Raw genomic sequence first — 24,766 nt, 5'->3', positions numbered from 1 at the left:
TGAAGCTATTACAGTGCCAAGTCCTGCAACTGGTCAAAATTGCATTCAATAAAGGAAATGGAGCAAAGACATTATGGAAAATGTTTATAATCACAGGGAAATTTAATAAAACTGTTAAAACTGGTGGAAAAATGTAAGGCTACAACAACATTAGAATTCATGAAATGTGCAATTTTTTCTAAACAGTATTTCCAAACTGTAATCTTCAAGCTGAAGTATGGCTACTGTGAAATGAGATGCCTTGTGCACTGAAGGCATGATTCTATACTGCAGTTGAGAAAAATGTGTTTCTAGCTGATTATTTTTCGAGTGTTATGATAACAAGAAACCACCTATGTGGTACAACTTATTTATTTACAGATAAAAATAAGATGCATTGTTTTACAAATTTAGATAGTCCAAGGACCAACATTACTGAAACCAAGTTGTAATCATGCTTGTTTTTAGCAGATTTTCCTCTGCAAATCATCCATAGACTGTCAGATAAGGAAAGGCCATGTAATTCAAAGAAACCACTGAATTGGAAAAAGCAAAATGTGTTTAACATGATTAATTCCAAATGTTTAGAAAAATGTATCCTTTTTGGGGGGTTTTCCCCATATTTGAATGAACTGCAGTATAAACCACAAGAATAGCAGTTATTTTAAAATTCCCCCCAAAAATAAAAAACAAACAGGAAAGATCTGGGAATAAACAGTTCAAGTGAATTGTGAGTGTTTCTACATTGCCCTTCTCAATATAGAAGAACAACATTATATAAAAACTGCTGAAAAAGGAGGGACAATAACTTCACAATGAATGACAAAATCAAGAGACATTACAAGCGACAACATTTTTAGCAATTGATAACAAAAATCAGTACATTTTATAACAATGTGTACACACGCCATTAGAATTTCCAAAATTCAGATGGACATTGAACAGGTATAAAGAAGTAGGGTCATCATAAACAACTACAGCTTGAAATCATTTAAAATAATTTGGTTAATTAAAAAGTGTATGCCAATTCCCTCGAAAAAGTGAACTTGCGTATGTATTGTAGAGCAACTTGTTCTGTTGATGTATTGAAACAGTACATGATAATCCACTACAAAAATGTTTTACACTTTGCAGTTAATTTGTAATAAAGTCCTCAATCATAACCCTTACTAAACAACAGTTTTTGAATCATCTGAAAGATTGAAGACGTAAAACTTGAACTTAAAAAATCTAAAAAACCTTTGGCACTGTTAACTCAAAAATGTTTAATATTCTGGAAGACCTTTTGTAATCTTCTGCACAGGCGAACAGGAGCAGTTGGTGCCGCACGGTATCTCATGGGAAGTTATTTCAAAACATGTTCTTACCTAAAGGATAATGATTACTCCAAAACTGAACTTAAAATTAATATGCACATTGTTTTATTAATTATTCTATTTTTGAATTATCTGCACCATAAATATCTTCAATATTTGATAACTAAACGCTTGCAGTTAACAAGTTGCTCATTCATAGCCTACAGAAAGGCTTTCTACACATATGGGCCCAATATAAAAAACATTATCTACCACAAATGATGAATGGTACTGCATTGCAGGTGCCATTTTGTGATGGAAGTGCAAATATTTAAGCAAAACAGTCTAGTCTACTTTCTTTGGATAGGTGGTGGTAATAATACTAAACATAGAATTGGAAAAAAAGCAGGACGCTCACTTTGAGCCAGAATTCTGTAGCACAAAACTGGATTTTGATAAAGCTTGTAAGGAATAAATGTCAGAAATAACTATGCTAATGCTGTTCAAAATAGTGGTGGTAAAACCTTACACAGAAGAAGGGTCTACAATTATAGTGAAGTTTCAGAACTGCAAGATATAATCAGTTGCATTTACTACCTATGATTATGCATAGCATTCCCAGTCTTTGCAGGAAACATGTTGCACAACCGCTGATTACCATGATTTGGATAAAATCAACTAGGAATCGAAAAGCGAGAGGAGCCTAATAACACAAAACGAATAAAAAAACAGCTGGTCAGGTGTTACTTTAACTGGTCAACATACTGTATATAGTGTCCAGTTTTAAAACTGGAGGATTATTATTTATTAATGATGACATAGCATTGACCAGAGAACTATCACAAAAATGTAATGTGACAAGACTTTGGGACCAAGTATACCTTCCCAATTAATGCATACACCATGGAAGAAATCAATATGTAAACAATACACAAATTATATATGAAAATGCAGGTTTTCCAGCATATTATAAAAACAGAGAAACTTAAACTTAAGGAAAAAACATCTAAAGTTTGAAAAATGCAGATACTTGGAAACCACACTGCACACCTTCAGAAAATACATTATTCTTTATCGACTTAAAATTACTTTCTTTTGTGTTATGTATAATTCATTGCAAACTTAGACACGTAGCATTTTAAGTCCATGTCCCAGACATTGCTGTGCTTGTCATGCTTTGAGTGTTTGCTTGATGTCACACTTCATTTAAGGCTACACTGCAACATTCCAATAGGTCATGATGCATAGAAATTGGAATTACTAGTACATAAAAATGACAATCGTAACGAGTAAATTGTAAACTATAGACCAACTGAAGCCCAAAATTCAATTCCAACACTGCCCACCCATGTTGTCTTCGTCTTTCAATATTATTGGAATCACCACAACACTATATTGAAGTTAATCTTGGCATTTTTAAGCAGAGATGCTAATCTCAACGTAATACTGATCAATGGAAGCTCTTGATTTCTCTTGATATGATGAGGGGCATTTGCCAATGAGGTACTCAATACTGGTGCTACTAATAAACAGATCTATGAAAACAATTTTAACACTAATACATAATCAACAAGAAAATGTGGAAATAGTTCCTGAATGTGTCAACGAAATAATGGTTCTGTTACTAGCCCTTGGTGCACATTGACAAATGTTTAATACACAAGGCTGCTGGATTGTGGAACCACAAAACTGGTGGCATAATTCAAACCTAGGCATTAGTTAACCAATTACTTTGGGAATACATGTCAGTGATGATGCACTCTACTATAGTTATGAAAGATTTCGACAATAATCCAACAATGTCTCCCAACTGTTACTGTTAGCACAAGTAAAAGGTAGTAAAATACTATTCCAGAGTCCTTGTGCTTATTCCTTTCCTAAAACTGTAAAAAAGATGATCAAAGATGTCCACAACTAAAAGCACTGAACATTTCCCTGTTGCTTATTTCTTTCCAATGTTAATTACTGTGCAAGATATAGGATGATATCCTCAGCTTAAAACAAATTTTAATGTGATAAATGCACTACTTCCACCTCCTCTAACAATTTAGGTTCTGTACTGCCTTGAAAATGCTAGACAATTAAGGAAAAAATGTGGAAATTAACTTTAACAAGCATCTCTGAAGTATATAAAAAGAATCATCCATTACATTTATTTTATAATCAGAAAAGCTTAATCATTTCTACGATTAAACACAATATTGTGTCTAATTATGTTTATCAATACTGACATTTCAGAGGTAACCATCTTCAGTTGTGAAATAAAACAGAAACTGATTAAAACCTACTGCTTTCCCACATGCTTAAAATTTGTATAAATCACACTGACCATCAAGCGCTGAGGCACCATGACATAGAAAACATGTAAAAAAATTAATCAAACAAAGCAAAAGTCTGGGATTGGCTCCCAAAAGAGTCATATTTTCAAAACTGTTGTAAGCAGCTACCAGCTGAAGAAAGTGGTTTGCTAAATAAAAACACAATCAATTGCCAACAACTAATCCTATAGAATGAATGTAAATATTAAAGCTTTACTACTGCATAAAATGAACTGAAGATCAGCCTATTTTATTGCATATGGATATGAGCACTGAAAGAGCCAACACAAGCTGTGAGCAGGGGGAGTGAAGAGAGAAAAGACTGATGTGCTGTGGGAAAAACTGAACGATTGGCATCTCTGCTTAAATCTGACGATTCATGTAAATAAGCGAGGCACCCCAAACAATATTAAAAAAGGTCTCAGAAGTACAACATAAGCAACAGAAACATGTACTTTTCAAAGATGCACAGTATTTAGTGTTCACCCAAAATATGAGTATTTTCTCTGTCCTGAATTGCTACACTGTGCAATGACTTGATTGCGTGACTGGTGTCTCCCGTTTCCTTCTCTCTACCTGGCTGTGGCTGGTTGGACATGACTTGGGTACGACCTCCTGGTGCTGGTGGCTTGCCTCTGCCGGGCCAAGAAGGACTGTCCAGAGCCTGTGCTGGCAAGCCGATCCTCTGCTGCTTTCTTCTGAAGGGTCATACCCTGGAAGGAAGGGCAGCGCACATCAACTCACAACAGACACCCAGGATATTCTTGGGTCTTCTATCTCCCTCTGCTGGACAAAGTTAAAAGATCTGAGGAGGCAGCACTTCTGGTTCCTCTTTCATTGCCGTGCTGCAGCGTTCATGTTTTCACACCATTTTCTAACATACCAATGTCAGAAAAACACATGACATTTTCCTTTAAGGAAAGTGCTAAATTAGCTGTATCTTTATAAAAGAGGAGATGAGATGTGGCCTGCAGGGTATCTTTCAGCCTGTTCTGTCCCCTCACTTTGCTAAGTGGCACTTACCATGTTATACCAAGCAGAAACAATCAGCTTCTCTTCTTGATCTCTCTGAGTTTTGGTCCTCTCATATTCTTTCTGTTAAGCATTAAAAGGAAAACAGCTCTAATAAGCATGGGTGTGCTTCTTATTGTCCGGACAAAGCCCAATCTGAAATCCGTTTACAAATCAAAACTTTTTTTCAAGCTTTCCAGTTTGAATAGTTATATTATTATGAATCACCTTCATTAATGTGGATATAGAATCTTAGGTTTGTTATATAAGACTTCACAAATTTCTATGGGGAAAATAAAAATTAGAGGTTTAAAAGGGTTTCCTTAAAAGGGGGTCAAGTTTAATACTGCAGGAACAAATAACTTAAAATATTTTATTGTAAAATTTATATCAAATTATTCAACTAATGATTTTATATGTAGAGCTGAAGTTCACAAAATACTTTGCATCTGAATAAAACTGCTGCACAGTAGTATCTTAAATTTAAATTTAAACAGGAATTAAGAGTTATTCTTATGTCACCAGCAATATTATTAGAATGCATCTCTAACTGGTGACCACTAAAAGCCAACTGGCTACTCTTTAAGTGATTGTCTGTGGATTTCAGCTAGCTAAACTAGCTAAAGCCTAAGAAATGAATACCTTCCTGCTAGTACAAAGGAAGAGATATGAACAAGCACGTGACAAGAGGACAGAGCAAAACTAAATACAATTCAAACTGACCATCTTTCATCTAAAATACTCTTACAGAGGAAATTTTAACTATTATTTAATGTTACATACATCAACATTTTAGTGACTTCTAGTGACATTTTTAGACATTTTAATAATGTGACATCACAGCTTAAATTTATCACAGTAAATTATCTCTCTTAGATAAAATTAACTTTTTGAGGTGGAAAGAGAGCATCTACACTATCTAGAATTGTCAAAATTAGGAAATATTTTTAAAGATTTTTTTTAAATAAAAAGTTTTATATATTTTATAGATAGGGATTATTAGGAAGCCATGATTGGTAAGGGCCAATGGGAAATTTGGCCAGGATGCCGGGGTTACACCCCTACTCTTTTTGAGAAACTCACGGGGATTTTTAATGACCACAGAGATTCAGGACCTTGGTTTTACATCTCATCCGAAGGACGGTGCCTTTTCACAGTAAAGTGTCCCAGTCACTATGCTGGGGCATTAGGATCCATACAGACCGCAGGGTGAGTGTCCACTGCTTGTCCCACTGATAGTTCTTCCAGCAGCGACCTTAACTTTCCCAGGAGGTCTGTCACCCAGGTACTGACCAGGCTCACACCTACTAAGCTTCAGTGGGCTACCAGTTGTGAGTTGCAGGGCGATATGGCTGCTGGCTTCAATAAGTGACATTGGCTTTGTAATGACTTTACTCTGCGTTTACGTGGGAAGTCACACACAAGAACATAAAATGGAACGACCTTTCCGGTGATCATTTAGTCTATGTATTATGATTAATACGTTATCTACCTCTAATGAATGGAGCATCCTCTCTCTCTCTTGTAGCTGATTCTTGAGAGCCTGTACTTCTGGTGCTGAACCCTGATTTTGTTTTGGGTCTAAGGTTCGAATCACCTGCAAAAAAAATAGGCAAATCACCAAGGCAAAAAGCAGCAGCTATCTGTAGAACATTATACATCACATACATTACTATTCTGTGTAATTAAGAGAGATAAACACATAAAAACACACAAGGAAAAAGAGCCACAAAATTCTAAACTCACCTTCCTTCAAGGAACGGGAAAAAATCTACTTACACTCTTAGCCTTCTCCAGATATTTCTTATATCTCTCTTCCATTTGCTTCATTTCTTCATCTTTCTTCCTTAAAGCCTCTTCTAGTTCTTCAACCTTTTGAGCTTTAAAAGGCAAAGAAAAACCAAATTTAATCAGTTTTAACATAACATGACTAAGTGGAATCATATTAATAAAAGAAAAATGTCACTATGAGTTTGCTACAACAAAATTGCAGAAAAGCCATTGGTAACATACTTTAATATATGGCAAATGAAGAGAACACAAGGAAAGAAAGGTTCTGCAAACAGTAAATACAAGAAATGCTTTGAAAAACAAAAAAGCCAGACCTATAAATGACAATGGTTTACTCCTACTATTTTTGCTCATTCAACCATTTTCTGAATGTGCAGATTCAAGAGTTTATCTGAATATTGTGTTTAGACTGTCAAAATGTCAAGTGGTTTCAAAAACTAATAAACCTAACAGTGTGTTTTTGGACTGTGGAAGGAAACTGGAGCACTATGAGGAAACGTGTACACAGGAAGAACATACAGACTCCATGCAGACAGCGCCCCAGGTCCAGAACTGAACCAGGGCCCCAATGCTGCAAGGCAGCAATGCCAATATATCGTAATGTGTCATTCAAATACTGCCTCACTATACTTAGCTAGTGCAAACCATCGGAACCCCAGAGACTTATTTTCTCATAATTAATTTCTCATCAAATAATTTTAATTCACTGGAATGATCTTAACATGAAGAAATGCAGATGCTGATGGCAGCTATGTCTTAAATAGGAACACTCACAGCTTGTGTTGTATTTCGGCTCCAAATCTTCAATGTATGCGCTCTTCTTCTGAAGCTCATTGTGAACTTCCCGCATCTTCTCTCTTTATTTTTATAAATAACAGGAGGGGAATGAAAATCAAGACAATGAGCCGAAATTAATAGAAGTTCACAGGAGTGCTACACAAACAGAAACTTGAAGATTTTACTATGTAACTTTTGTCACATTGGACCTAATAAACAGCCTGCTAATTAAAGAAATAATCAGAATGCTACAGACCAGATACATGATATAATGGCTAATTTTTTTCTTAATTCAGTAAATTCTCCTCAAGACTACAAGACTAAGCCATTGCAGTCTGAACTACTGAAAGTTGAAAGCAAGGTATCTAAAAAACCTACTGCTACTGTTTCAGTCTAGTCTATTCCATAACCTGTAAACAAATACATATAATAGTAAAGAGACATGCTGGCAAATTGGGACCAAAAGAAACTAACTCACAAGTGCTCTTCGTACTTCTTCTTCAGAATCATTGACTGGAAAAAGATTAAGCAAAATTAGGGAACAGAAGTATCTTAATCTTTTCTCTGCTTTTCAAGATAGAGCTTGCTGTATTGCCAAGATGCCCTCTGCTGGTAAGACATCAGTACAGTAATTTTAATTCAGTTTGTTTGGTATGGGTCGATTTTAAAAAGATTTTGCTCAGAGCCACATGTGGTGTAGAATTCTCATATCTTTATATTTCTATTACAGATTTCTGGACCATATTAGAAAGTTGTACAGTTCAATGAGATGTTGCCAAAAGCCAATAATTTAAAAACAAATCGGTCTGATAAAAGCCAGTTTTATTTTAAAATCTTCTATTTTAAAAGATGCATTTAAGACATGGAAGACTTTTCTGGACATTCTAGGAATTCATGAAAAAAAACCTTAAGCATCCATCAGCAAAGCTAGGAAATTCAAGAGCTTGACTTAAATTTACTGGCTGATCTAAATATTGCATCCTATTAATTTGAACAGTGTGATGAGTTGACAGGTTGCTTGACACATGCTTGATGGCCCATATGAATTCTATTAGCTATGATCTTCAGGATGGAATACGTCAGGAAGAAAGTGTGGACAAAATAGGATTAATAACGTAGACTGTACTGATGACATACAATTAATTTTTCAGAGCTAATAGTGGAAGATTATTCTTGATTAAATTAAATAAATGATCCTACTATCCTCCAATTTCTCAGCAGCTTGTATAAATATAGCAAGTGCTGGATTCGAAAGTTTTTACCCTATGGCAATTTAAGATAATTAATCTAGGGAATGACACAAAATGTAACTCTGAAACAGACTAAAATATGTGTTTTAACAACTGGTGATGAGCTGTGAACTTAAACTAATTTAGGTCTTGCTTTATGATACTCTTTCCTATTTCAAATCAGTAAAGAGAAAAAAATCTGGAGAATAGTTTATGGTATGAGTAGGTTAAGGTCAGTTTCACTTTATGAAACAACTGCTTTAACAAAAACATGAAGAAGCAAGCCTGATGCATGATGCCAAATAACTCTCCTTTGCAATCCTTGTTAATGTCTAAGGAAAGGAACTGAACTGAAAGTTAATATAAAAATGCACATCAGAGTACTCTGTCAGCAGAGCAATGCACATCCATTTCTATAGAGCACCACACTGGCTATGCTGTTTCTTGTAACAATTTATAATATTTGATAAATTCAGTGTTAAAGATTTCTGAATCTTCAGCAGAGAACACAATAAAGCAACAGCACAAAAGCAGTCAGTTGCTCTGATACATGAGGTGTACCAAGGCATTTTAAAAGGCAAACCTTCAGTGTCAGTTAAACAATGTACCAGAAAAAAAAAAGAGTTTCACTGCAGTTAAAATTTAGTAGCAGCTCAAAGAAGTTTTAAGAATATAATACTGGATGCACCACTTCTCATTAGTGCATGGATAACATCATGTGATGTTAAAGTTTGTCAAATTCACAGGCTGCCTTGTTTTCAGTCCAAAAAAGTAGACATTATTAACCAAGCCACTCCAATGAAATTGATTTAATGAATCTTAAGTAATTAAATCAGTCACTCAAAATAATCAGGGACATTTAAGGATGTGGGATATAAAGTACGATACAAATTAAAATAATTCTCATTATTTTTGGAATAGTAATATATGTATCCCCTATAATTTAATATAACTACTAAAAACTACTACAGACTTGTTGCTATACAATAAAATTGAAAATAGGAAAGAAGTTTGAAATACTATCAAACTGAGATTATGACAGAGGTAAAACAATATACCGTACATGTATACACATATATACCTGATCTCTTCTGAAAAATAATAATGGGACAAAAGGAGACTGCAAATCCTGAGAGCAAACTACAATAAAACATACTGAAGATGGATTTTACAAATACCACTGTGTTAGTGTCTGGTCACATATATTATTTGTATAAGTCTTAGATTCTATAGTCAAAATCTGGGTAATTTGTAATATAATAAAAATATTACTGCACTGTGTGTTTCTCAATTTAGTGTTTCATTATCAAGGGGTAGGTTTCATTGTAAATTACACAGCCATTTTGTGAAATCCAATAACATGGTTTCTTTCTAAAAACAGCTGAATGAGATCCTCAGATCATTTATGGACTAAAAACCAAATGAGCTATACAATGTTTAGTTTTTATTTAGTTGGGTTGGGTTTGACTGACCTCTTGTTTGCAAATCTATTTTAGAACAGTCTCATTTGTCTTTCAGTATTTGGTGATAATTTATAATCAGCCAGCAGGTGTTGTGTTTATTACTTTATTACCTAATTATTCATTGGCAGTGTTTCATTGGAATGGCTTACTCAATATTGCAAGGTGGTGGGAAAAAAACTGGCAGCCATACTGATTCACACAAATTATTTCACAGGTTCTTCCAGCTGCGAGAGGAAGCACGTGTGTTTTCGGTAGTCTACTCATCCTTGATTTAGAATGCTTCATGACAGTTTTAAGGTCAAGTTCTATACTTTAATCTCAACAAACCAAATTGAGAATTATAGAAAGTTTAGCCATGTAATTAGAAATCCAGTATTCTGAGTTGCAAGTCTCACAGCCTTTCACAATGAAATTGATCATATTGACTCATTAATGCACTGCTGTTGAAACCACACAGCTCACTCTTTCTCCCCCAGAACATGAATAGCAGATTAATCTTTCTTAGTTAATGCACAATGCCCTACTTGATGATTGGAGATAAATGTAATGAGACTTAGAGCCACAAAGTTTGATTTCATTTTTTCCAATAATTTCAATCAGATGGAGGAAAAAAAAAATCAAAACTCATTCTAGGACTAAAATGTTTTCCTCACAGGTTTATAGATTCAGGCATATGTCATTGCACAAAATTAACTCTAGCATCTGAATTTATCAAGGAGTGTTTTTTTAAAAAATAAGTCACTAATGTATTAGTTTTACTACTAAGGAGTAGTAAAACATGACATCCTGATGTGTAATTACCAAGCTTATAACTAACAGGAGTAGGAAACAGCAATAGAATGATCTGCGCTGCACCTCAATCTTCAAGCATTTATTTTCTTTGATACAAAACTACCATTCAGAACTTTTTTCAGCAGATTAGGGAAATAAAAAAAATGATGCAAGAAACTCCAGACATCCACTGCCATGTTAAGAAGCCATGGGTTATATTTTTAGAGTTTTAGTCCTAGGAGCTTAGAGTGATTAAAATACAAGCCATACTCACAATAGCCTTGAGAGGAAGCGCAGAAATAGACAAAAGAAGAAAGATTAATGTGCAAAACCAGCAACCAAGAGACGAATGGAACAATGTAAGGAAGTATCAAGTAGGCTAACAGAAAAAAAAAAGATGTTAATGGATATTTTCACACATGCATTTTCATTCCTCTTCATGTTTTCATCTTTGGAGGAACCAACATGTATCCCTCTGTGTAGATTTCTAGATACACAGGACTCAGTATCCACAGTGTGTGCATGAAAATAAATGCCTTTCCTCTTCCACACTAAAACACAAACAACAGCACAGAAGTCAAGGGAACAGCCACAGACAACTACACTCTGCTCTCTGCATTACGTCAGAACTAGAATATATGTTATCCACAACAAAAGAACTGCCTCCACTGCCTCTGCTTATACTCCAATTAAAAGAATTATTTTCCTGCTAAGGAGCAAATATAGAACAAAGCGTTCAAATCTAATGAGAATTAGAGTAAAACTGGTTTGAATTGCATCTATTTTTAAAAGCCCGAGTAACAGAATTGAAAGGTCCTTGCTGAATCCAAAAAATACCTCCCACTCACTTAATTCTTCACAATTACTCACAGAAGACATCTGTATTTATCATAATGTTTTATAACCATATGCTGAATATTAAAAAGATCAGATCCCACCAACACATTTTTACATATTTCAACTTCAAAGCTTTGTCTGATCTGTCACACCTGTGACAGCAACACTAGGGTACTTTAAGGTAGATGACATACTACAGTTGCAAGCAAACGTTTGTAAACCCTTTAGAATTACCTGGATTTCTGCATTAATTACTCATTAAAATGTGGTCTGATTTTCAACTAAGTCACAATAATAGACAAACACAATCTGCTTAAACTAATAACACATGAACAATTGTACTTCTTGTCAGTACTGAACACATAGTTTAAACATGCACAGTCTAGGATGGAAAAAGTATGTGAACTTCTAGGCTAATGACTTCTCCAAAAGCTAATTGGAGTCAGGTGCTCCAATCAATGAGATGAGATGAGATTGGAGGTGTGGGTTGGAGGTGCCCTGCCCTATAAAAAGGCACACAAAGGTTGGTTACTGACAGAGTCTGCTCTTCTCAAGAAAGAGCTGTTCATGTGAACCATGCCCCGATCAAATTAAATATCAGAGGACCTTAGAAGAACAACTGTAGAGATGCATAGTGCTGGAAAAGGTTCCAAAATCATTTCTGAAGGCCTGGGTGTTCGTCAATCCACAGTAAGACAAATTATCTACAAATGGAGAAAATTCAGTCCTGTTGCTACTCTCCCTAGGAGTGGGTGTCCTGCAAAGATCATGGCAAGAGCACAGTGTGCAATGCTGAAGGAGGTGAAAAAGAACCCAAGGGTAACGGCAAAGGACCTGCAGAGATCTCCTGAACCTGCCAAAGTCTCTGTTCATGTGTCCACTATAAGAAAATCACTGAACAAGAATGGTGTTAATGGAAGGACACCACGGAGGAAACCACTGCTCTCCAAAAAAAACATTGCTGCTGCACATTTCAAGTTTGCAAAAGACCACCTGGATGTTCCACAGTGCTTCTGGGACAATGGACGGATGAAATAAAAGTTGAACTCTTTGGCAGAAAAGCACAACGCTAAGTTTGGAAGAAAAAAAGCACTGCACACCAACACCAAAACCTCATCCCGACCATGAAGCATGGTGGAGGAAGCTTGCTATCATAGAGGGAACAATTAATTCAAAATTGTATCAAGAAATTTTACAGGAGAATGTCAGGGCAGCGGTCCATCACCTGAAGCTTAATCGACGTTGGGTGATGGAACAAGACGATGACCTGACCTGACGATTACCACAGGAGTAAATCAACAGCAGAGTGGCTTAAACAGGGAAAAAAAATTGTGTTCTGGAATGGCCAAGTCAAGTTCAGACCTCAACCCGATTGAGATGCTGTGGCATGACCTGAAGAGCTGTTTACGCAGGAATTCCAGAAATATCAATGAACTGAAACAGTTTTGCAGAGAGGAATGGTCTAAAATTCCTCCTAACCGTTGTTCAAGTCTCATCAGCAGTTACAGAAAATGTTTGGTGGAGGTTTTTGCTGCTAAAGGAGGTTCTACCAGTTACTAAATACAAGGGTTCACATATTTTTTCCAGCCCGGACTGTGAATGTTTAAACGATGTGTTCAATATTGACAAGATGTACAATTGCTTGTGTGTTATTAATTTAAGCAGTGTTAAGTGTTTGTCTATTATTGTGACTAAGTTGAAGATGAGACCCATTTTTTTGAGCAATTAATGCAGAAATCCAGGTAATTCCAAAGGGTTCACAAACTTTTTCTTGCAACTGTATATAATATGCATGGTTTATGAATCGAAACGTTATAAAAATACACAACTTAAGAATATGTGCATCAGATTTGTAAGACAAAACCTGATTTGAAATGCCTGAGATGTGTGTGTGTGTATATATATATATTGTAGTCAGTGTTGACAATGCCTCATGAACTCACTTGAGAAGTTCTCCAATAACACCCAACTGCAAAGCCCTTTGCCATTTGATGGGTTGTGAGGCCCAGAGAGCCTGGCAGGAGAGAGTGTCTGGAGCAGCACACCATGTCTCACTGACAACAGCACAAGCCTGCAGTAGCCAAGATCCCAAACCATGGACAGGCAAAGCTCGTCAGCTTGAGATACCATCCAGGCTCAAAAGTAACCTTGGGACCACAAAGCTCAACCTGTGCTCTGAGCTAGTGCTTTGAATAGGGGCCAGTTCTTTCTTCCACTATTCCTTTATGCAAATAAGTTTAAACACATCCATGGTGACAAAAACATGCTATTCAACTCTAACCACACTAACAGGAAAAAAAAAACAAACCCAACAAAAAAGATAAGGCATTTGCAGATTAGACATGAAAAATACTAACAAAAGTTGCAAAATATACACGCATAATACACACAGCAAGCACTGTTAAGGTCATTAGTACTGTTATTGCAAACACTCAAATATCACAAAAGTTGGTGGATTCTTCATGTAATTTCATGCCTGTATTCCATAACAGACAAACTGAGCTAAGTAATGAGAAGAATAAAAGTGGAAATGACCAATATCACAAGGCTCTGTTATAACCTGTGCAAAGTACCAGAGGCCTGCCAACAGGATTCATACTCACATCATCTGCCTTGGACCCCTGTTCCTGTAGTGACTTCTGCAGCTCCTCAACCTGAGACTGTACTTCTATCAGTCTCTGGTTAACTAATCTAGAAAGGGAATGAAAAACAAAAAAGGTTTGGTTAAGCAAATAAATTAAGGGAATTTATTTTTAGAACAGAGTTATTTACTGGATGTTTGTGTACTAAATTCAGAATATGAAAGACCAAAGACCACAGACTGAGTTTTTATTTCTAAGGAATACAACACAGCACTTAAATATAAAGACAAACAACCGGTCTGCGTGGAATAAGCCACATTATGGCTTATTTACTGGGGAATTCATGAGATAACTCCAGATCTTTAAGGGTAGGAACATTATTTTATATCAGTGAAGAGAGGATATGTTAGTTCATTTCTGCTATTTCAGATTAAGAACAAAATGGCAGAAAGGTTACAAAAATGAGGAGGCCGTTCAGCCCATTTATCCTGTTATGTAGCTAGCAGCTAAATGATAAAGGATCTCATCCAGCTGTTTTGTGAAAGAAGACAATGGTTCTGAAACTGAAGCGTGAGGTACATCACTAATGATTACTTGTATAGTATAATGAAAACTATTTGAGCTAACTCCCCTGTTCAGCACCCCAAGTTCTGTAAATTAACCACTTGTTCATTAAAGTTCCATTTATCTTCAAGTTGCACTGAATTCCTACACAATTATATCACACTCTTACCTGTTTTCGGTCTCCAGCTCATTCTTTCTGCTGTTGGCATCCTCTAATAAGCTCTGCAAAAGGGCTATCTGCTCATTGTCTGAGCCTTCTTGATTTATCTTCAGCATCCTATTCTCATGCTGCAGGCGGATAAGCCTCTCTCTGTGTGACACAAAAGATGCAGAAGAATAAACCTATTTTTACTGATTTTACTTTTCCACAAGAAGAAGAATTAACATGTTAACTTCACCTGGCCTTGCATATTTGTCTATACACCTAAAGTGTACTTTAATTCTACAGGAATATTCATCTGTTTTACAAAAATCATACTACATGGAAGATGTAACCTGGTCCATTCTTGTACTGTGAGATGCTATGTTTTTACAGTAGCACTGTGCTCAAAATCTGAAAAACATAAAAAACAGTACGCTCAATTTAATTATAAATCAATAGTGAAGCTCTGGAAAAATTTCAGTCATGTTAAAACTTGCAGTGGATGACGGGTAGAAACAAAGTTTCAAGCTTACTAGCTAGAACAGAAGTCGGCTAAAAAACGTATTTTTAGTTTCCATCTCCACATGTTTTGGCAGGCAACAATGAATAGCAAAATGATAATGCAAACCATCTGAACCTCAGCTGATGCACCTTGGAACAACTGGAAATCTAGTCACAGTGCTGTGGTTCCTCTTCTGTATTATGTAACCTGGACACTACTACAGTCCTCTGTTCTAATGAGCACATGGTTTTCAAAGAAAAAAAGAAAAAATCAAAAACAAAACCCAGAACAAACATGGTTAACAGAAATAAGACTCATGGGGCTAGGGGTTCTGCAGCTAATAATTTTGAAGAATGGTAAACATTAGTTTGAAAGCCTGATGCATTTCTTTCGCTTACCGAATTTCAGGAGTAACAATTTCTGCTGCCAAGCAGTCAGAAGCTTCATTGCTGCCTAGTGGCACGAGTCCTGTAGCAATGAAAAATTTAGGTTTTACAAGAGGAATAGGAAAGAATACCACAAGGGCGCATCTGCAACACACAGATGTGCAGTCTGTATTACTTCTAACAATGGTCCAACTTGCTACTTGATGACAAGTGTTAATCAACGTGATGAACAAGGTCTTGTCTGTTCAATAAAATGTCAGTTGGGAGTCAACAAATGGGGATTGTAATTTCCCCAATAACTATAAATTTGTAGCAGTTACTAGTGATAAGTTCCTTTTGCGACTCCATATATATATATAAGTGTCCAAAAAGAGTGCCTCTCTTAATCGGGACTGTATTTTATAGAAAAAACACACCTAATGTCCTATCACTATATATAGTGAAAAATAAAAAGTTATGTTTTATATATAAAAAGGGTTATATATTTATCACACTATATATATGAATTATGTTTTATATAAACATAAGTTAGTTTTATTTATATATATAATGTCCTTAATTAAGGATATTAAGCAGTTTCACGTTTCATCAATTTATGTTCTTCAAATGTTGCTTGTATTACATTTTAGATAAGAACCTTTAGTACAGGTTAAATTATTCAATCAAATATTGATTATCTATTGATTATCTCACCTCTTGTGAGTTGGCCCTCTTGTGCTTGTACACATCGTATCTCCTCAATAGTCTCCTTTAGAGAATCTCTCTCTGTTCGCAAACGCTAGGAGCACAAGAAAGCCACATATTCAAAATGGACCAAAACCTCACAGCTGATGATCAAGGATAGAAACAACTGTTGCATTTAACATCCACCACTGGTCATGTTAACTTCTGACTTCCAATTTCCTTTTTCGTCTCTGAAATTTGTATGTCTTTATCTTTGTCCTACAGCAACCCCTCATGCTTCACTGCACATAATTTAATATCACGGGATCTGACAAGCATTTCTTGGCATCTAATCCCAAGCAAGCCAAGAGTTTTGGTCAGGATGATAGGTGTGCCATATTTACCCTATCTACAAGAGTTAAGGAAAATACATTCTGTCCTTTCATTTATTATAATTTATTTACCTGTTTTTGAGAAGAAAAGTAACCTGCACTGAGCAATAAACAAGCTTTCCTTCTTTAGAGATGTATCTTCTTGCTCTATAATGTTACTTGTATAGAGCAGGGACCTAATAGGACCAGGCTGTACTTGAGATTGAACTGGACACTGAGAACTTGATGTTGTACTTCTCATCAGGATTAACATAGGTTCGTTGGGTGTAAAAAGCTTATTGTCAGAAGGGCAGATAAGATATGTTTGTTGATTTCCAGTGCTACAAGATCACTCAAGGCTGGCCACAATCAGATTACAGCTGAGCATTCTGATGTTAAGGGGGGACAAGGGTACACTGTGAGCTTGACATAAAAGAAGGAGAGAAACTAGGACAAATACTGCCACAAGTCTTCCAAAACAAAATGCCAGATGACCATCTCTTTTGTTATATTTCTGTACAAAAAACTAATACAGAAGACTTTTACATAAGATTGGGCACTCACTGATTCACAAACCATGGAAAATGTAGAACTATTTAATACCCTCACATTTCAACATAAGGCATTGATCTAAATCCCTAGTTAATAAACATAAAACTGTGGTCAGGGTACAAAAAAGTTCAAATTGGCTGTTATATGTCCAGGTTAATTTCAAAGCATGTCTTTTACAGCCCTCTGCAAAAATTCTGGGAAAATGTAATGTTAAACTACATAGTAAACAATGCAATTAAACTGGTGATACACAGTAACTACAATTAATCAAGGGAAAGGAAAACAACATAACAGACTTTCTCATAGTAAAATAAAAAGAGTATGTTTCAGATATTGTCCAATTGCTCCCCCTGCTTAAAAAAAACAAACAACAAAACTAAAACCTTGTCTAACATCCTTATTAAAAGAAAGTAGATGATTGATGTACAGTAGATGGAATCTGTAAAATTCCTGTATAGCTAAATATATTTTCTGCAATACACGTATGGAAGTCAACAGTGCCAGGGATAGAAACATGCAATATAATTACATAAGCTGAAAGATGGCTTTAAAAAGCAAGTTTGTTTGTTCCCTTTGTTTATTCATGATAGCTATTAACGAATTAAACAGTCTGACAGGATGTATGACTCCCATCAAAATTACTGAGTAACAACCAAAACATCAAAATCATTCAACTGTTATTATCATTTTTTTTTATATGAAAAGGAATCGCACTGCTAGCAAATTATAGGGCATGTCACTATTTGACCACATTCTGCATATTGAATTAACCATGACTTGTACAATTTCAACAACTGTGTACAATTGTGAAGACGCATTTGCATGTGTAAAAACAAATTCTGAAACGGATTAAAACCGGTATTCTTTAGAACATGTATGAACCAAAATTGTTTAGACACCAAAATTATTTTCCACAGTAATACCTATATGGATAATGTATAAAAGATTATGAATTAAATACAAATATATAAGCATTACATCTTTTTCTTTTTGGAGTGAATCCACTTTTTCTTTCAATCTTTTGTACTCAAACTCCATCTTGTCGGCTTTCTTTGACTCCTCGGACAGCCTGTTCTGGAGCTCTACCACCTGTAGGAAGAAGGCAAAGGGAGTCAAACATTGCCATTCCATTCAAATGAACTGAATGAACTTTCACTCAATCTTGCCCATCTCTCCCTCGAGTTCCGGAACGGATTTGTATTATAGGAAAGCATGGCATAACATGAACGTTTTTTTCCCCTCTTTGTCACATGTCCCCATTAGCCTACCTAACTTAAGCATATACTGAAATATCTTTAGTTTTCAAGTATTTTCTTGTTGAAGCATTGGAAAATTGGATATACTCTACTGGTATTTTACTGTGAACACTCTGTATATTAGCCCAGGTATGCATGAATGTACTGTATTGTAAAGCTTCCAAAGCAATGAAGCATCCAAAAAATTACAATTGTATAGAACTCAAATGACTTGCATTTTCCTTTATGAGAACTTCTACTATTTAATAAACTCTGATGAGCTGATACAGAAAAAATTGAAAAAGAAAACCTTTTTTAACCAAAACGAAAATTTGCAAAATATGCACATTGCTGTCAGGAAAATGTACACTTTTAGCAACAGGAAACATTTTTAAGAGACAGTTTATTCATTTTTGTTTTTATTTTTCTCATAGATGAAGCACACCTGTTAATATCATGGAGGCAAACCACTGTGTTGCAGAGCTTTGGAAAAAACGTATGTAACGTAAATGAGTTTCACAATTTAGCCTACATTAAAAAATAAACCCGAGGTTTTTTATTTTTGCAAAACTTAAATTGTATTCAATCAATGCACAAACAATTTGACTAATGCAGTGGTTGAGGAGAACCTAGAAATATAACTTCACAAATCTTGTTAAAGATGAACTGCAAAAATATTGCTGCATCCAAAGTTTAATATGAGATGCACAGCCGACACAGAAATAGCTACATAAATGTTACATTTTGCCTGTAAAGAGATCTGAGTGTTGAAATCACAGAGATGGAAGTTCAGACTATGTACTCTGTAAGTCTGACTCAGGGAAAACATTTATTAGTTTAGACGTCAAAAGCTACAAATCATGTTCTTCTTCTGCTGCTTCTTACATCATTACTGAAGAAACTGGTATACTTTCTTCTAACTAGAAGTTGAATTTATTAAGATCATTTTTGATTTTCAAACAGTAAGAACACCGATTGACTCTAAGGCTAACTTATTTAATATTTAAATATTAAATATTTAATTTTGGAATTTTAAAAATTTTTAAAAATAAAAAATGAAATTCTAACACTGGTTATATGTTCAAAAACAACTGTATATCTTTAAAAAAACATTAAACTATGCTCACTCTGAAACAAAAAAACAACAAAGCATTATGCTAGCAGTTACAGAAGTGGTAAGACTGTGAATGTGTTAGGCTTCTAAAGTCCTATACAATCCTTGTGTCTATTCTCTTTGCTGTCTGAGCAGACCACATCAGAAAATTGTGTTCTCAATCTGAAATACCATAATTTTAAAACTACCACTTTTAAAACTGCTACTTTGCCAGGCCGTATATTATATATTACGAATATATATTCGGAATCAATTATTTTCTTCATATCATTACAGAGAGACAGCGTGGTTATGGTATGGTACCTGTCTCTTGTAGGTCTCCAGCTGGCCGCGGGATGCATTCGCTTTCCTCAGCTCTTCCTCTAGGGCAACAGTGTTCTGCATGTACAGTGTGTTCTTCTCCTCCATCAGCTTCACTTGCCTCCGCAGGTCTCCCAGGTCCTCGAGCTTTTTCTTATACGACTCCACCATCCCCTCCAGCTTGGCCACTTTGTCGGAGGAATGTCTGAGTGCAGACCAGAGAGCAGGCCAGTGTTAGTGCTCAACAATCTGAACACCGAAGCTTATTAAAGGGGAGCTGCAGTCCCAATTTCTCAGACCGGTTGTTAAATCTCGGTAACAAAATAAATTCATTGACGTTATAGAAAAAAGTGACACATTTCTAATTAATCACAGATTCGTGACCTTTGTGAAAGTACTGTTAGTCGTCATGTTGTTGCAAACTCGCACTCAAATTCTCACAAACTGTTACATGATGCGGCCTTCCTGCTCACTAGTCACCTTAATGCCTAATGTTATGTACAAGCAAATAAGTCTAGGTTGTGCAGCAGACGTTTCACTGCAGAAATGTTCCAACGTGATCTGCATGGAGAGCTAACAAGTTAGTAGTATTTGTCAGCAAAACCATCGTAAAATGGAAAGCAATATTAGATTATTAGTTTTTTTTCTTACAATGTAATAAGGGCAAAACACATGGTCGGAAGATTCGTTGCATCATTCTGAATCACAGAACAAGGTGCTGTGTAAAACTTGGAAATTTAGCATGTTTTGTGATGTAAACTGGTGGTTTGTGTTTGAAATGCATGCATCAATGGCGATTCTAACTAACCCCAAAAAATGCAGTTCCCCTTCAAGAAAAAGTACTCAGATTTTCAGATTTTAGTGAAAGACTCTTGTTAAAACACATTTCACTATGAAATGATCATAGTTACCCGTCTTTACAATAAGACGACAGTTAAGAATATGGAATTTAAGTGTTAATGGAAGATTTTTAAAAAAAAGCTGTGGATTGCAACAATTCAACAATTTCTGCTCTTCAGTCAGTGCTCTTCCTTCTTTAAGGGGAGGTCAGGGCACATTGGCACAACAAGTAAAGGTTAATTCCATGTTGAGAAGTAGAAATGAGAAACCACATTTTGGCAGCAGAGCCTTCTTTGGCACTTCTTTGTTAGTTTACCTTGAGTTATTATAATGTTCTAGATGATTTGCATCACTATATCATAATATAAACATCGAACAGCAGATCTTACCTAAGAACATCCATTTCATCCTTTAAAGACTGTGCTTCATCTGCAAGAGAGGTCAACTCCTCATTTTGCCCTCGCAGTTCCAAGATTTCTTTCTCCAGTTCTTCACAGCGTATTCTATAATCATCTTTGGCTGCCTCTAACCTGCAAGTCCAGGACAACTTTCAAATACTTATTTGAATTTTTGTTATTGTCCCAATTATAACGACTTTTATATTTTTATTATTTGAAAATGGAAAGGAAAAGGCACAACTTGCACAAACCTACACTTACTTCCGATCTAAGACAAAAACACTGGAAAGATTCACAGATTGAAACAGTACGGTTAATAAATGAACAGGGAAGTAGTGGACATAGAGGCATGGGTGATAAGACTTCTACAGATTCCTTGTTTCTCAGCCTTATTTTCCTGTCAAACAACAGCTGAGACCAATAGCTGATAGGTTACTTCAGATAAGAACAGTTCAATATGTCTTCAGCTATATCCAAGAATGCTAAAAAATAAAATGTAAAAAGCACAAAAAGCACTTAAATGTACTAACGGAGTCCCACAGAAGAATGCTGGCAATTAACCCAAATTGAGACGTTTAATTCCATGCAGGCATGAAAGACTAAAAGCAAGGGGATGCAAATCGGGAGAGAATGTGTGCAGGTCTCAAGTTTGTGGCACCATGTATGAGAGCAGCCATAGTGCACCAGTACACGCACCACACACCAGCTCTCAGTGGGAAGGAGAACAGGGTGATGACTGATACTCATGACACAGCATCAAGATTCAGTCTTGGCACACATCTGTCATATTCTTCCAATATTAATTACTGGATCAGAAGTAATTGCAATTACAAAGTTCATTAATTGCATTTACAGTGCTTAATCTGTCTAAATGCCAAATTAAGTTAACAGGGCCTATGGCAAAGGGGAAGTTCAATAACAGATTTTGCTGAGGCTGCAATGGGTCAAGTGACACTTCCATAATTTACAGGAATGCGCTACAGCTGGTTTCATTTTAACACTGCATTAAAGATGTCACAGCTTTGTTCAACCCTGATGAGGAGAAACAACTAAAGTACACTATTCATAGGGAACACAGCAGTCAATAATAAAAAAAAACATTTAGATGATTTAGAGCCAAAACCAGGTCACATTTCAAGTAGCGCAATATAAAAAATTCAGTTTCACACATCTTTATGATAATCCTAGATTAGAACCCAACACTTTCCGACTTCCATGTGGATTTTAAACTGTATTCCAGCACTGACAAGCAGGACAGATTGGCAAGTGCAACATTAACAGTGTCTAAGTACATATCTGTAATGCATGTGAGAGAAACAGACTGAGAGGAGACAAGGGTCCCACAGCCTCAGTCCCCCATATCCTGTATTTCCCCACTGAAGTACAGACGATAATCAGGAAATGATGCCAGTGCTGTAGGACTCTGAGGAGCCCCAGACATTTCAATCTGATGAGCAGAGGTAACTTCAATAAAGCGAGGGAAATCAACACGAATACATTAGCGACTTCTTTTTTCTTTTGAATATCTCCAGGTGTGAAAGTAACCTGCCTGTGCCGGGAACATAAACTGGCTCTGTGGTACATGCATCACATACTGCTCACCAGTTTAGTGCGCTCAGTTACCAAGGATACTGCAGCTGGCTCCTCATGACAAATCAGTAACTCAAAGAAACACAGTGTACTAAATCGCACCTTTCTGTACATACTGATACTGTACACCAGCGTACCTAAAGGTTTCTTCTTGGAGCTGTTCTAATTGGGTTTGGAGATGTAGATGTCTCCTTCCTGCGGGGCTGTTTGGGTCTTCGATGGAGTCCGACTGGTTCAGTCGTTCCATAAGAACCTGGTTTTCTGCTAGCAAACTACTTTTCTCCTCCTGAAGTGCTGCCACCTGCATGAACAAAAAAGAACAGAACCACTTATACAATTTTATGAAGAAGGAATAGTGCAGACCGCAATCAGCACTGTCAAAAAAAAAGCTACATTAGGTTTCAAATACTGGAAATATAATGCCAAACATTATTTTATTTTCCTTAAAACAAAGGAATTTTAGCATGTTAAGACAAAAGGGTATTCTATGCCACACTGATTGTACTGTATGAACTGGATTAAAATGCAAACCAATATGATGTTAGGGCTATTGAAGAGGAACAACCCCAACCATGTAATGAACAAATTAACTAAATACATAAATTGAAATAATTCAGTAGGACTCTGTTGGACAATTGCTGTTTAATGAGACATTAAACACATCATTTAACAAAATGCATTTAAAAATAAAATCATCTTTCACTGGCAGTTAAATTTATGTCTGTCCATTGAAAGAAATCTGCTAAGTACTTCAATCAGACTGGCACAGATACAGTAGTTCTGAGGGAAATGTTGAAATATAAAGCTTATGGTAATATTAAACTCAGCAGACAAACTCAAAAGTTTTACAAATAATAAAGGGTCACACAACAGTCAAATGAACAACTGTTCATTGCTACGTGGCTGGTTTCTGCCTTAAAAATAAAATGAGATGAATATAATGATAAAAACAATTGAACAAAAGTGACAAAGTGTTTTAGTATCAACTTATTGGAACATGCATCTTATTATTTGTGGGAGGAGTGGATTCAAACCTTAAAGCATTCACAATTTCAGGACTAAAGCAAAAAACAGCACACATGGTAGTTTAGGAGGGAATTTCTAGGGAAATCAGTGATGCCGCCTTAAAAGTTGTTAGTCTTAAAATACTTATTTTTGTACTGCATGACACCTCCTCTATACAGCTTCATAAATTTCTTCTCCATATCATTTGGCTATAAGATTTTAAGTCTGATGTATATAACATGCAGATTTCTATGTTACTTACATAACCCTGTGACTATTTGTGAAATGTTCCTGCATAAGGCTTCCTTTGCTTTAAAAGAATAGCTTTGGAACAAACTGCTGTTATTCTGGTCTAAATCCAAATTAAAAGTTCATTTTTTATTTATACTATTTTTTGTTTTAATTTAAACATATATAATAAGCAGTTCAGTACCCATAAACAAACTTCATATTCTGCCCATGTATAAACACACACTAATTAATGGAAGATAATGTTCTTGATCATGCACATACAAAACAATTCAATTTTTTTTTGCTGCATGTCTTAAGCTTACCACTCTTAAATTTTTTAATACATAAGATTTAAATCTTTTCCGAGTGAGACAGAATGAATGACTAAATAAATCGAGGACTTTCATCATTTACAATTAAGCCAAATTAAAACCATTTTACTTTCTTTTGGCAAATGTAGTCCACATGAAAACAAAACCAAACTAATATATACTTGCCAAACTCCTACATGTTAATGAAATTCAGGAGATTTACTTTGACCACATAAAAGTTACTGCCTATATGGGAAATGAAAGCTTGTTTCAGAATAAAGCTATATTTTCAAGACCCAACGCTGCTCCTAAGGATGTACCACAGGTCGTCTAAGCAGGTTACACAGCACGTGGGATGTGCCTCCTCCTTTTACAGCCTGTATGCTCCTCAGTGAGGATCCCTCAGCCAACACTCAAATGTAAATTACACTGATTTTTTCTTTACCCAAAGCTAATCGATGTAGAACATAAAAATGGTCACAAACAAAAGGGAGGCCCTTCAGCCCAAC

General features: G+C 35.8%; 1 protein-coding gene across 4 annotated transcripts in view; it reads right to left on the bottom strand.

Annotated features, from left to right (window-relative positions):
• hook3 (hook microtubule-tethering protein 3) overlaps positions 1 to 24,766 on the bottom strand; it is a 64,201-nt gene that overhangs the window by 5,022 nt on the left and 34,413 nt on the right. For 3 of the 4 annotated variants that reach the window (XM_015363086.2, XM_015363108.2, XM_069187366.1), the window contains 14 exons: positions 22,848 to 23,011; positions 21,112 to 21,252; positions 19,886 to 20,087; positions 18,212 to 18,322; positions 16,341 to 16,425; positions 15,660 to 15,729; positions 14,787 to 14,927; positions 14,075 to 14,162; positions 7,650 to 7,684; positions 7,169 to 7,251; positions 6,383 to 6,483; positions 6,096 to 6,200; positions 4,616 to 4,687; positions 4,169 to 4,305 (listed from right to left, as the gene is read on the bottom strand). In XM_015363086.2, coding sequence (XP_015218572.1) covers positions 4,169 to 4,305; positions 4,616 to 4,687; positions 6,096 to 6,200; positions 6,383 to 6,483; positions 7,169 to 7,251; positions 7,650 to 7,684; positions 14,075 to 14,162; positions 14,787 to 14,927; positions 15,660 to 15,729; positions 16,341 to 16,425; positions 18,212 to 18,322; positions 19,886 to 20,087; positions 21,112 to 21,252; positions 22,848 to 23,011 — 1,535 coding nt within the window. The other variant, XM_069187367.1, reaches the window with a different exon arrangement.

The sequence above is a fragment of the Lepisosteus oculatus genome, chromosome 3 (genome assembly GCF_040954835.1).
Source record: "Lepisosteus oculatus isolate fLepOcu1 chromosome 3, fLepOcu1.hap2, whole genome shotgun sequence".
Lineage (NCBI taxonomy): Eukaryota > Metazoa > Chordata > Actinopteri > Semionotiformes > Lepisosteidae > Lepisosteus > Lepisosteus oculatus.
This window is presented reverse-complemented; position numbering and strand designations above follow the sequence as displayed.